Source organism: Lynx rufus, unplaced genomic scaffold, assembly GCF_022079265.1.
Source record: "Lynx rufus isolate CCGP_SWC_20201006 ecotype Redwood Valley unplaced genomic scaffold, mLynRuf1.p SCAF_8, whole genome shotgun sequence".
NCBI lineage: Eukaryota > Metazoa > Chordata > Mammalia > Carnivora > Felidae > Lynx > Lynx rufus.
Window position 1 is genome coordinate 110,558,954 of NW_025814896.1, and position 13,854 is coordinate 110,572,807.

Here is a 13,854-nt window from a genome sequence, read left to right on the forward strand (position 1 = left end):
CGGGCTCTGGGCTGATGGCTCAGAGCCTGGAGCCTGTTTCCGATTCTGTGTCTCCCTCTCTCTCTGCCCCTCCCCCGTTCATGCTCTGTCTCTCTCTGTCCCAAAAATAAATAAACATTGAAAAAAAAAAAAAAAAATTTCAAACAAATTAGCTACCTTTTGCAGAGCCCTGTGTACAGTTAGGGTTCAATAAATGTTGATGATAATCATAAAATCATAGGCATTTTTTAAATTAGGAGGAACCTAGGGATGTAGACCAATACTTTTTTTTACAGATGAGAAAACGTCCCAGGGGAGTCAACAATTTAAGATTATCTAATTAAAACAAATTAGGAAATCAGATTTATGGAATTACTGATTTTTATATGCTAAGCACTGGACTTGACACTTTGTAGATATCTTTATTTACTTTGCTTAAAAATCCAGTGAAATAGGTGTTACTATATTCCCTTTACCAATTGAGAAAATTGAGGCCTATGTGATTCTATTTGAGTTACTACCGTGAGACAGGCACTGGCTGGGAATGTAAGAGCCACAGAGATCGAGCCCCTGACTTCATGCAGACTGGCACAGACCCCAAACAAAAGGGAGACCGGGATCACAGAGCTGTGGAGGGGACCGGGGATTGCCCTCCCAAGAATAATCCGACAGCAGCAACCACCACCAAGAGAGAGTGGGGCAGGGGAGAAGATTGGGGAGTGGGTCTCACTGACAGACTTTCTCACACATACGCTGTCACCAGCCTTTCAAAATTAGCCTAAATTTTCGATAATATGAACCTTGTAAGTTTTTCTCTCAAATCAAAGATAGCAAATTTCTTTGATGGTGAAATAAGTAAAATACTGTTCTTAATTTTTTATGTTAATTTACTGTTTATAGATGATTACTTAATAAATGCATGATGTCTTTTATTCAAGGCATTTTCCCCCCCAAAGATCTTGCTGAATATATTATACTTGCATATTAAGAGTCATAGTATTAAAACTGGGCTTTTCTAGGACATGGGAAGTCTATATTCATAAAATATTTGTTATGAAAATTAGCTGCCTCATAAAAATAAAAATGTGTTTAAGTGTTAGAATGAAGAGTTAGAGATGCTGACCGTGTTTCATAGGGCAAATAATGCTGCTTACTCCTTCCCAAATAGGACATTAGTACTGTTTACCAGATCTTTGCCGATGAGGTGCTTGGTTCAGGCCAGTTTGGCATCGTCTATGGAGGTGAGTGACTGCAGCCTGCTGCATATTATACATACTCCAGAAAATTGTGAAATTTGAAAACCTCTGCTAGCTGTTACGTCTTGTCACAATTTTGTCCAGTGGCTTGTTTCTTCAGGGTTGACTTGCATTCTTTCAGCTAAGCCCTTTTCACTGTAACTGAGTATTCATTCTTCATTTCAACCGCAGACTTTACAAAGTAACAAAGAATCAGGAAATTAGTTCCACAGTAGTCTTACTTTATCTCTTCTTGTAGCATAAAGATGTTTGTGAGGGAAAAATCAATGGCTCAGAGCTTTGTTGGGCGGCGTGTGAGCTTGTTTATTGGAGGTTATGCCCTACTGGATGTCCAACACAAATGGCCCCGTTCATCTGCTGTTGGATGAATGTTATATCACGTCTGAGGACCTGAGATCTCACTGTGACTTATGATATTGGCAGAGTCATTTAAGCTCACCATGCCTTTGTATCTTCATCTGTTGGATGGAGTTAATAAACCTTTACCTGCATAGTTCACAGGGTTGTTAATTAAACCTAATTGTACATAAAAGTACTTTCATGAGCTATGATCCGAGGTATAAAAGGAAGGTAATGTTAAATCCTAGTCCTCACTTGCTGACACTGTTTAAGTAGTCTCCTCCTCGGCCTTTCTGCCTCCAGGCTTGCTCCAAGTGTGGTTAAATAACTTTGTGCTGACTCAGTGAACCTAGTAAAATTAATTCATTGATACAGTGTTTCTATCTTGACAGTCTCTGAAGACTAAGAGTAGTTAACTAATAAGGTAGATTATTTTTCAGCCCCCAAGTTCATTCAAATTTCCTGCTGTTTTGAGTAATGAAGCTGTCATTAGGGACAGCTACTATTAAGGGAAAACAATTTGCTTCTTAAAATTAAAGGTGAGTGAAGGAGAACAAAATCAGCCAAAGAAAAGAAATATAAGAGGAAATACATATCAGTTTTGGTCTGTGGACAGCTTCCTGATAAAGCATTTATGTTGTAGATGAGCTGACAGTTTGCTGCTTCTTACTTTTCTATACTTTTTTTTTTTTTTTTTAATAGGAAAACACAGAAAGACTGGAAGGGATGTGGCTATTAAAGTAATTGATAAGATGAGATTTCCCACAAAACAGGAAAGTCAACTCCGTAATGAAGTGGCTATTTTACAGGTAAAGAACAAAAAACCAAGTTGCTTTGTATTGGTTTTAATTTTGATTTATGAGTTTTTAAATACAGGTCTGTTTACTGTGCTGATAAGAATAAGGCTTGTTTTCTGTTTTGTTTTCATATTATGCCCTTTTGGCTTAGTGAGAGGTTGGTGGACATCTGCATTAAATCCTTAAGTCTTTTTTTAATTTTTTTTTTAAAGGAAAAATTAAGTTACAGTAACCTAGGAGTTACAAGAACTGCCATTATGGTAGTAGTTTGTTTAGAACACATTTTCATAAGTAAAATCTTAACAACAAAACTCTTAATTCGTCTCTCCAGAAGCTCAAAACACTTGATAGTTCTGTATCACCACATTTGATGAGGAGATCGGTGCTATACCCGTTCAGTTCTCACAGATGATCTGCTTGATGATTATAGCAATTGCTATAAAAAAAAAAAAAAGTCGCTTAAAAATTGTGGACTTTTTAACAGTAGCATTTGCTATTTTACTAATTCACAACTCCAAAGGTTTAATTTTATAATGGTTTAGTCCACTGAGGTGTATTTTTAAAGATATACTGACAATGACTTAACTCCCATAAAATAAATTACTGTCTTCTTATTTTCATGTAACATTTTTACCTCTTTTGGGGGTCATCTAGAAGACTAAAATGTAGCTTTATCTTTATTTTTATGAATATCCTAAATCATTTATAATATGCAAATATCTATTTACTGTGTAGCTTTTGCATAATATTTAAGAAATCATGGTGATAAATAGTTAATGCTGTCAGAGCCCCCATTTGCTTGTGGGTGAAGTTCAAGAAGATAGTCTACTGAACTTAGGCTTCCTTGAAGAAGCAGGTAAGAAATGTATAAACAAAGGATTAATTTTACGTGTATTACATTATCAGTTACTAGCAGTAATGTTTGCCTCACTTCTTTTTCAGAGGCGTGATAATCAAAAGATTATGATCAAGCTACCTGTGGTCCTTTCAAGTTGCTTCCTCCTATAAAACTACCTTCATACAGAATATTAATAGCATTCAGAGTATATTAGGATATGGTTAGAAATCTTTTTCACATCTAATTTTGGAATCTTGCTCATTGTCCAACTAGTATGCAAAAAAAAAAAAAAACCATTAAGGATATATATTTTTTAAGGGTTTTTTTTTTTAATGTTTATTTACTTTTGAGAGAGACAGAGACAGAGTGTGAGCAGGGGAGGGGCAGAGAGCGAGGGAGACCCAGAATCTGAAGCAGGCTCCAGGCTCTGAGCTGTCAGCACAGAGCCTGACGTGGGACTTGAACTCACAGACAGTGAGATCATGACCTGAGTTGGACACCCAACTGACTGAGCCACCCAGGTGCCCCAAGGATATATTCTTAAGACTTGATTCATCCTTGTCACTTTGATCACGAACACATCTTTGAATTAAACACTGAAGCTTTTTTTCATCGTGTTATGAACTGTGGCTCATAATAGCTAAATTTAGGGGTTTCCAGGTAATGCACAGTGCAAAAGCTGTATTCTGTCCTTCTGGGTTTTTTCATTGATAGTGCCCTATGGGGAATACAGTTAAGTGATTATAGTATGTCTCCAAATATATTATTTTCATCTTAAATTTAATACCATATTCTTTGTTATAGATTCTGTTCAAATCGTATGTCGTGAATGGCTTACTTTGTGCCAGAAACTAAACTTAATTAACATCATCCAGCAGGAAGAAGACAGGTTCAGAGTGTGAATCTAAGTCTGTCTCCACACCACATGCTCTTTCTTCTCTGCCACATTGGATCTCCTGTGTGTGTGTGTGTGTGTGTGTGTGTGTGTGTGTGTGTGTAAAACTGTGACTTCAGTTTCTTTGCAGTGTGTAAGTTCAACGAATGTTGAGTGTGAGGACCAGCTTTAGGCTACTTTATATTTGAATTACAGTTCTCTTAGAACAATGTGAATATGGTAAATACATTTTTTTAAAGCAGACTTCTTTCAGATAGTAACTCATTTGCTGAAATTCATTCCGCAAGATTTGGTTGTATGAGCCTTTCAGCGAGACCCTTCCACACGGGTCGCGAGGCACTTCTGTACTCGCTCACTCGCTCCACCCTTTGGTTCCTGCCTCCCCTGGCAGCCCGGTCATCCTTACTTTCCAGTCACTGCCTCTGATTCTTCTTGTACGTAGTCCTCCTTAAACAAATCTAAAGGTCTGGGTGAACGCAGCCTGGTAGTTGATCCTGGTACTGTAAGTCCCCTGCAGCTCCGCCGACAGCCGTAGTTTTTCTTCCCCATGTCCTCATCTTTTTTTGTGTGTGTGTGAATTTTTTTTTAATGTTTTTATTTATTTTTGGGACAGAGACAGCATGAGCAGGGGAGGGGGCAGAGAGAGAGGGAGACACAGAATCTGAAGCAGGCTCCAGGCTCCGAGCTGTAAGCACAGAGCCCAACGTGGGGCTCAAACTCACAGACTGTGAGATCGTGACCTGAGCTGAAGTCAGACACTTGACCGACTGAGCCGCCCAGGCGCCCACCGTGTCTTCATCTTTATAAAGAAAGGATGGGGTGAAGACCAAGCATATTATTGAGACCATACTTTTGGCCTTTCCAATGGCAGGGAGAGACAATTATAGAATCATTGACTTAGGAGTGACCTTACAGTTTACCCAGGAACATCCAGCCTCTCTCTTGAGTGCCTGGTGATAAGCTCTGTATTTCTATCAATTTAATAGAAATGAGAACGTGACATTTTTGGACATCTGCACATATTCTATTCAGCTAAATCAAAATCTCTTTAAAAAGGTTCCATCATAGACACCACACTCAACACATTGAGTCTCTTTTCCAGATGGTGGCCACACTGACTTTCTGTTCCTCAAACTTGCCAGATATGGTCCTGCCTCAAGGACTTTGCTTTAGCTATTCCCTGTGCCTAGAATGCTGGCACGCCCCATATCTGTATGGCATATTCCTTTATCTCCTTCAAGACTTTGCCCAGATGTTATTTCCTCGTGAGGCCCTTGCATTCCGTTCAGCATTATCCACCCATCTACCCCCAGCGCCCCTTCCTCTTCTTTCCATAGCATTTACCACCTTCACACTGGGTCATTTACTAGTTTATTACCTAGCGTCTACCCAACCTTGCTAGAATTAATAAGCTCAGTGAGATGAGACGTATTTGTCAATTTTGTGTACTCATGAATCCGGACTACCAGCATAGTACTGGCACACAGCAAATACTCATTTAATATTTATTGAATAAATGTGTTTATGTGGGGAATTAACCCATAACACATTGTTAAAATTTTCAATGGAAGCGTGGAATGGTTTCACTTGTATAGTTCCTTAAGGTAATGTGTTACTTTGTAGATATGTACAAGCGGTTATGCGGAGAAAAGGGTCCATACCTACGTAAACTGTTAACACGGCCACATCTGGGGAGCGTGTTGTGGGGCAGGAAGGAAACGGAGGATTTTTACCTTTGTTTCATGGGGATAAGGTAATATAAAATGTCTTTTGCCCCTGCCTGAAGAGGGTAGGTATAGAGTAGTAATGGAAAATGTGTGGCACTCTCACGGCTACTGTGTTAATGGGAAAATGTCATCAGAAACTTCAGAGAGAAATTTCTGGTTATACGCTGTGGTATAAATTCAGCATTTCCCCCACCTCTTCTTGGAAATTACCCAAAAGCTACAAGAAAAATGATAAACAGAAATGTATACTGTGTCTTTAATAAAAATAGAAGAGAGTTCAGACCTACAAAATAGGTAGGAGTTTTCCAGAAACACTGCAGGGGGAGCCAGGGGTGCGTGCAGGAAGAGGGGCCGCAGTCAGAGCAGGTTTTGCTGGCTCTTTCTGACCTCTCCAGTCGTGATATCCTCTCCAGGTGCCTCCTCAAATAGAAGGCCAAGGGGGTCATGATCTGGTAAGATTTAATTCAAGGGAAAACAGTAAGTGAAGTGAAGAAGGGCACTTTGACAGTGGAAGAATGCAGATCACAGCAGATTAACAGTGGCAAGATTTATAAAAGGAAACTAGAGCCAGGGAGGAACTGGCAAGCACTTAGTGGTCCTGGCAGATGAAGTAGCCAAAACTAACAACGTAGAAGGCCTAAACAGCAGAAGCTAATCTAACCACTTGATACTGACATCTGTGTCCTAAAAACAGAGAACAGGGGCGCCTGGGTGGCGCAGTCGGTTAAGCGTCCGACTTCAGCCAGGTCACGATCTCGCGGTCCGTGAGTTCGAGCCCCGCGTCGGGCTCTGGGCTGATGGCTCAGAGCCTGGAGCCTGTTTCCGATTCTGTGTCTCCCTCTCTCTCTGCCCCTCCCCCGTTCATGCTCTGTCTCTCTCTGTCCCAAAAATAAATAAACATTGAAAAAAAAAAAAAAAAAAATTTAAAAAAAAAAAAAAACAGAGAACAAAGAATACCTCATTAATTCAAAAAAGCCATAGGATAGTGTTCTTTGATCCTAATGCAATAAAACTAGAAATAAATTACAAAATCAGAGAACAAAAAGCTCCCACCTCCTGAATTTTTTTTTTCTTAAGTAGGCTCCACGGCCTGTGCAAAGCCCAGTGTGGGCCCAAACTCCCAACCCTGAGGTGATGACCTGAGCTGAGATCAAGAGTCAGCCGCTCAACCGACCGAGCCACCCAGGTGCCCTCTGAAACAAATTTTTTAATATCTTAATTCTTAAAGAACAAAGTCAAGATATCAGAGTATTTAGACAATAATCATGAAAATACTGTATATCAGCTTTTAGACTATTGCTCAGAAAAAAAAAACAAAACTATAAGCTCAAATATTTACACAAGAAAGAATGAAAATAAATGAATTAAGAATCCAACTTGAGAAGTGCGAGAATGACGGGGGCCTGGCTGGCTCAAGTGGGAGAGTGTGCGACTGACTCTTGATCTCGGGGTCGTGAGTTGAAGCCCCACATTGGGTGTAGAGATTACTTTAAAAAAAAAAAAAAGTTAAAGAATGAACAATAAACTTAAGGAAAGCAAAAAATAAGAAATATGACCACAAATACTGAAAAAAATGTAAAGGCATTTTGAGATTTTAAGATGCTGCCGTGACCAACATGATCAGATAAATTTGAACACCTGGAGAAAATGATTCTCTATGAAAGTATAACTTCCCAAAACAGACTCCAGAGGAAACAGGACATCTAAACAAATAGAAGTTAAGAGACAATAATGTTACAGCGTACTTCTGGTTTTGTATGTGTATACATACGGCTTCACAGGAGAGTGGGAGACGGACAACTACAGCATGGGGACAGCCAGCCACACTACCAACTCTTAAGTTGATCAGAGTTGTGATATTCTGAGTCTTCCCCTTGCTTACCGCTATTATCACACGCATTTCACTTTTGTTTATTTATAAAGCTGTGACACTTTATATTTTGCTACTTGGAATACCACCTCATTAAGTTGTTTTAAACTGATTAGTAAACAGTATTTATTTCGTGCTTGCTAGTCATTTTTTAAAACACCAACCATGATTCAGACATTGACCTAAAATGACTAAGACAGAGTCTCTGCTCCCTGGGAACTTCCTAGGCTACAGAGTAAGATACACATGACATAGTAGCATGGGGTAAGTATTGCTACATGGATAGACGGTGTTTGGTGGAAAATACTGCAGTCGTCCCAAAGAGAGGTAACGTGAGCTGAAATTAAAGCAGTTACGGTGGGAATTGAGAGATGGCGGCAGGTTCAAAAAACATAGAGATGGCACTCAGCCTCACATAAGCCAAAAAGAAGTTTGCCCTCTTGGCATAATTAGGTACCCATAATAAGGAAAACAGTGTAAGAAAAATAGATTTCTATAAATGAAGAATAAAAGTTAAATCACTTGGACCAATAGAGCATATTTAAAATTGAATAGGGCGAATGAAGCCATGTTATTGAAGATGTGAAAATACAAGCAGAGGAATAGATTTATGTCCAGAGTAAAAAGCCATTGAATGTTTTTGAGCATGACTGACTTCTCAAATTTACTTTTGAGGAAAGTTTTTTGGGTTTTTGGCTTTTTTTTAAACCGGTAAGATAGATTGCTTTTTTTTATTAGCAGAATCTGTATCACATTCAGCTTTCTATTTCACTAGCCCTGGTAACGTAGTGGTGCTCAAGAAACCTGAGGTGATGGAGGTAGAGATGCTGAGCCCGAAAGAGGGAAGACCAAATCGAGGCGTGATTGAAGATCCGGGCTTAGACAAAAAACTACCTTAAAAACAGAACCATTTCTTGAGCAGAGATACAGCCCCAAAGAGCCACAGCTCTGCGTAATTTACCATAAAGTTTGATTGGCAGTTGGTGCCCACTCATGGACAACATAAACTTAGAGTAGAGGCAGAAGACAAAAGATGAGAAGGAAAAGGAGTAGTAATGGACAAGGGCAATTATGTAATCAGTTAGGATGCACCTTCCTTCCCCTCAGTGCATCCACTCTCCACTCTCCACCACAGATCTTGGCAAATCAGAATCCGTGATGCTGTTTGCTTTTAGTGCCTGTTGCCCTAAGCTGATTTTCTTCCCATTCCATGTGATGCATACAGTTAATCGTAGCACATTGCTAGATATTTGCATAGTAAAACCATTTCTCTACTTAAGTTGGTCATATAAACATCCTGCAACTCTTCAGAATTTGCACCATCCTGGGATTGTAAACCTGGAATGCATGTTTGAAACTCCGGAACGAGTTTTTGTAGTAATGGAAAAGCTGCATGGCGATATGTTGGAAATGATTCTGTCCAGTGAGAAAAGTCGACTTCCAGAACGAATTACTAAATTCATGGTGACACAGGTATTTTACCTCTTTTTTGAAACGAGAATACTTTAAAATGAAGAGAATTAAATAGCAGTGCTTTTTACATAAAGGGATATGGTGGGAATTATTAACCGTGGAGAACAGAGTAACTACCACTTCGGTTAAATCTTGACGAACTGTGGTGGACTTCTCCAATTATGCCATTCGAGAGGCCAGGTGGGGATGAACTATGATTTTTTCCAGGCACTGAAAAAACTGTTTTCTTCAATAACAGATCCTTGTTGCCTTGAGGAATCTACATTTTAAAAATATCGTGCACTGTGATTTAAAGCCAGAAAATGTGCTGCTCGCATCAGCAGAGCCATTTCCTCAGGTGAGATACTCTCCGGAACCTTGAGCGTCTGACGTTACAAAGCACCCGTATAATGAGAGGCGGTGGTGTCGGTTCGGATACATAAACATGTTGACAGAAGTAATTAGCCTGTAACTGCCAGTGAGGATTAATCCTTGAGTAATTTGAACTCAGCTTACTCATATTGTTTATTTTCATGAAGACTTTTTAGACTTCAGCAGACCTTAAGGAGTATCTTTTTTGCATGTAGACTGTTTGCAGGTCACTTCTCCTCGTGGGCAGGGAATGAAGTTAGGAGAGGCCACCTTGGTTGGTGCCTGGTGCTCAGGACAAACTCCCCATAAAATGAGGCAGAGGGGTGACCCTACGTTGGGGGACATAGATTTTGAGGCAGGCAGCCAGCTCCTCTTCCTCTTTAGGGCACTTTATTTCAAACATTTTCACCAAAACCTATGTCAGAATTACATTTCCCATCACTGCTATCACTCACATGCGTATCCCCTTTGTGTGTGTGTGTCCTGTGTGTGATGCACTGATTGTTTTACTTGGTGAAACTTCATTTCGCTGAAGAGTGTTGACCTTGATCCAAAATTATTTAATAACCTACAAAATGGTTCATAAACCCAAAGTTTGAAATATTTTCCTGTGGAATATGTGTTGGCAGTGCCCATAACTATCAGCTAGACTCTCTCCTTCAAACTATTGTTTATGTAGATTTGAAACACGCACAATTAGTTGGCTACGCTAAGGACAAGTAGCTGTTTCACTTGAGTCAAATGCAACTCAGATCGTCTTTCAAAGAAAAAGACGTATTTTTAAAAATTACTCAACTCGTTTAAGGAGGTAATCCTATTCTTTTACAATGCCTGTGTGCTTAAAAGTGATTCCCTATCATTGTGAGGCCAAAAAAGGTTCCCTGATAGTTGGCGTGATGTTTTAAATAAAGTGCTTCCATACGTCGTTACCTCATTTGATCTTCAGAATAGTTTGGGCAAAGGACGCACACCCCCTACAGTGAGGCTAAAACTCCGTCTCTCTTACCTCTGTTAGGAACAAAGGGAAAATCACATCATTTACTTGACGTGCCTTTTTGCCTAAGTGCTAGCCATGGCCACACTTTATTCAGTTGCCAAACTGCCAAGGCAACTTTTCTTTATCAAGATGTTAGCTGAAATGCGGCATCTAACAACAGAAGAGTTCATATGTCTTCATGGTCGATAATCCTATTCTTCCAATACTCAAAGAGGGAATCACATTCAATAATGACGCGGAACAGTTACCATAAAATGTGCGTGAGGGTCCATGTCCTAGAAAGCCAGCAGCATTTGAATACACCTTCATCATACACTCTCCAGGCACTGTTGGTACCGTTGGTTTGTAGAGGCCAAATCTCTTTTTTTCTCAATGTATCATAATGCTTTTTGTGAAGACAGTTTATGAGGCAGGGCATTTCCTCCGGAAAGTACTTGGCATTTGCTTGTTCGGCATGGATGCATCATTAATCACCAAAATCTGAACATCACTAGAAGATGGGCAGCAGAAGTGCTCTGAGCTCTGCCAAGCTCATCACACTTTCAGAACTTTCTTCCCAAAAGGACATTGTAGTAACCGTGACTACCTTCAGACAGAACTTTTTTCAAATCTAAACATCTCACTAGTAATAATTTATTCCACAGTCACAGGAAACACCTTTGCTCCTCTTTCAAGCAGCCTCGTAGTTCTTTACTACACTCAAGTTATTTGCCAATTGACAGTATCCTTGGGAATATAGGTTCTAGGATTAAACAAAATAAAGGGTAAGCTTTAAAAATATCAACTTATTTTTCATTCAGCATTTACTGAGGGCCTTTATGTTTTCAGGCGCTGTGAAGTCACTGAGGATTTAAAAATGAAACCTATAATTCCTTTTCACAGAAAATTATCTCCTTTAAAGTCAGATGCTGAAAGATCAGCACCCTCCATTTCATCAAAAAACTTTGTGACCAGGGGCGCCTGGGTGGCTCAGTCGGTTAAGCAGCCGACTGGCTCAGGTCATGATCTCACCGTTTGTGAGTTCGAGCCCCGCATCCGGCTCTGTGCTGACAGCTCAGAGCCTGGAGCCTGCTTGGCATTCTGTGTCTCCCCCTCTCTTTACCCTTCCCCTGCTCATGCTCTGTGTCTGTCTCCCAATAGTAAATAAATGTTAAAAACAGACGAACAAAACTTTGTGACCACTTACAGCACCCAGCTGGTATTTGACATTGTGGAAGCTAAAACTTCAAAGTGGTTTTTTGAAATAGGCACTAGGGAAGTTTTTCATACCATGTTGGCAGAAGATCACAGGATCATAAATGTATCTGCCTTTTGGGAAAAGCATATTTTACAATTTCCCTATTGACAATCATTTGACATTCGTGATCAGTACAGTTGGCAAGTGTGTTGAAATGATACGGTATCGGGGAGCTTGGGTGGCTCAGTTGGTTAAGGGTCCAACTCTTGATTTTGGCTCAGGTTATGAGCTGTTGGTGGGATCGAGCCCCACCTAGGGCTCTGCACTGACAGCGCAGAGCCTGCTTGGGATTCTCTCCCTCTCTGCCCTCCCCTGCTTACTCGCTCTCTCTCAAAATAAAAAAAACAGAACTTTTAAAAATGAAATGATACAGTACCATTTAGGGACAAGCATAATAGATTGACACATAGATAATAATACAAAACTAACATTTTTTTAATTTGCAGGTGAAGCTATGTGACTTTGGTTTTGCACGCATCATTGGTGAAAAGTCATTCAGGAGGTCTGTGGTGGGGACTCCAGCATACTTAGCCCCTGAAGTGCTCAGGAGCAAAGGTTACAACCGTTCTCTAGATATGTGGTCAGTGGGAGTTATCGTCTATGTGAGCCTCAGTGGCACATTTCCTTTTAATGAAGATGAAGATATAAATGACCAAATCCAAAATGCTGCGTTTATGTACCCACCAAATCCGTGGAGAGAAATTTCTGGTGAAGGTAAAAAAAAAATATATATATATAGCTCGGTGCCCTTTAGTCTAAAAATCTTTGTGATCCCAAATCAGCCTATTTCTTCTGACTTCTCTTTTTAATTTCTCATACTCCTCTTCTAAATTCAACCAGTTACCAGTTCGTGAGCACTCTTCCTCCTGACGGTCTCATCTCTAACTTCCTTAAAGTTCCCACACCTAGCACTAACCCAGGACCCAATTTCCTCCCTTTGAAGCTACTAAAATACCTAGGGTTCTACCCGTTAGACTTTTTGACGGTGCTTCCCAGTCACCACTGCTGCCAGATCGGTCTTCAGGAAGCCCTCCTTCCATCTTACTGTGCCCTTACATCACGGCCTCCCTTTAACCACATTGCATCTGTAGGTCTCTCAGAGATAGCCCAAGTTCACCTTCTGCCCTCCCCTCCACTGCTCCCGATCTAAAACCTAGCTGCTGACTCTTCTCAGCTGCTTTCTGCATTTTGCTTAGACCTTTCCCTGCCTTCAGTCCCTCCTCACTATTGAAATCCTTCCAGTCCTTCAGGGACCCCTTAGCCTGTGGCTCATCTGTGAAGTCTTCCCGGAGCCCCTCCTCTGAACTGTGTAAGATCTACTTAGGCTACTAGGAGGAGATATTCTCCCTGAAGTATTCTTTCTTTTCAGAATTACTTATTTTCAGAGACCTGTATTTCAGGTTCTTTATACCTACAACGAATGATATAGACATTCTTCAGTTTTCAGCTCCCCTGTGGACCAATCCTAGGAGGCATGGTAACATTTGTTTTCCCTGCCTGGTGAAGGTTTTTGAGCTTGCGGGCCCTGGTTCTGTACCCATCAAGAATGCCTTGTTTGGGTCTCTTTAGTTTACGGACGCTGACAGGAAAGGCACACACTTCTTTAACAGCCCCATATTGAATAGAACCCTACTGGGGAATACCCCCACCTGGATTTAGCCAACCTTTGGAACACGGGCCTTTTTTGTTTTCCAAAAGTACCAGACCTAATCTTGGGGATTTGACAGTCCATTAAACTGGGAAGGTTTGAGGAACAACATGTAAAGGCAGTAGCAGGCTTTCTTTGTAATGAATACCTAATTGAAGACTATAGGAGGGTCTGGGTGTTCCCAGAATCCTCTTAGAGTTCCTGGGGCAGTGTGGTCTGTAGACTTCAGAATAATCAATTGGTGAGCGTACTAAAGCAAAAACCTGTGGCTAGATCTCAGAGGTTCCAGTTCACCAGTTGGAATGACACACAGGAATGCATTTTAATAAACACCCCAAATGACTATGATGCACATGGTGGACAACCATTTAAGGAACAATGGATAAAAGTTTGAAGTATTGAACACAGGGAAGTTCATACTTAAATACTGTGGTGTGCGGAAGAGAA

The 13,854-nt window shown here is 40.4% G+C and overlaps 1 protein-coding gene across 2 annotated transcripts in view; it reads left to right on the forward strand.

Annotated features, from left to right (window-relative positions):
- The window catches only part of PRKD3 (protein kinase D3), an 89,417-nt gene that overhangs the window by 70,712 nt on the left and 4,851 nt on the right, over positions 1 to 13,854 (forward strand). For both annotated transcript variants that reach the window (XM_047068434.1, XM_047068435.1), the window contains exons 13-17: positions 1,148 to 1,220; positions 2,277 to 2,383; positions 9,013 to 9,174; positions 9,413 to 9,511; positions 12,206 to 12,473. In XM_047068434.1, the coding sequence (XP_046924390.1) occupies positions 1,148 to 1,220; positions 2,277 to 2,383; positions 9,013 to 9,174; positions 9,413 to 9,511; positions 12,206 to 12,473 (709 nt within the window). The remainder of the gene's footprint in view (positions 1 to 1,147; positions 1,221 to 2,276; positions 2,384 to 9,012; positions 9,175 to 9,412; positions 9,512 to 12,205; positions 12,474 to 13,854) is intronic.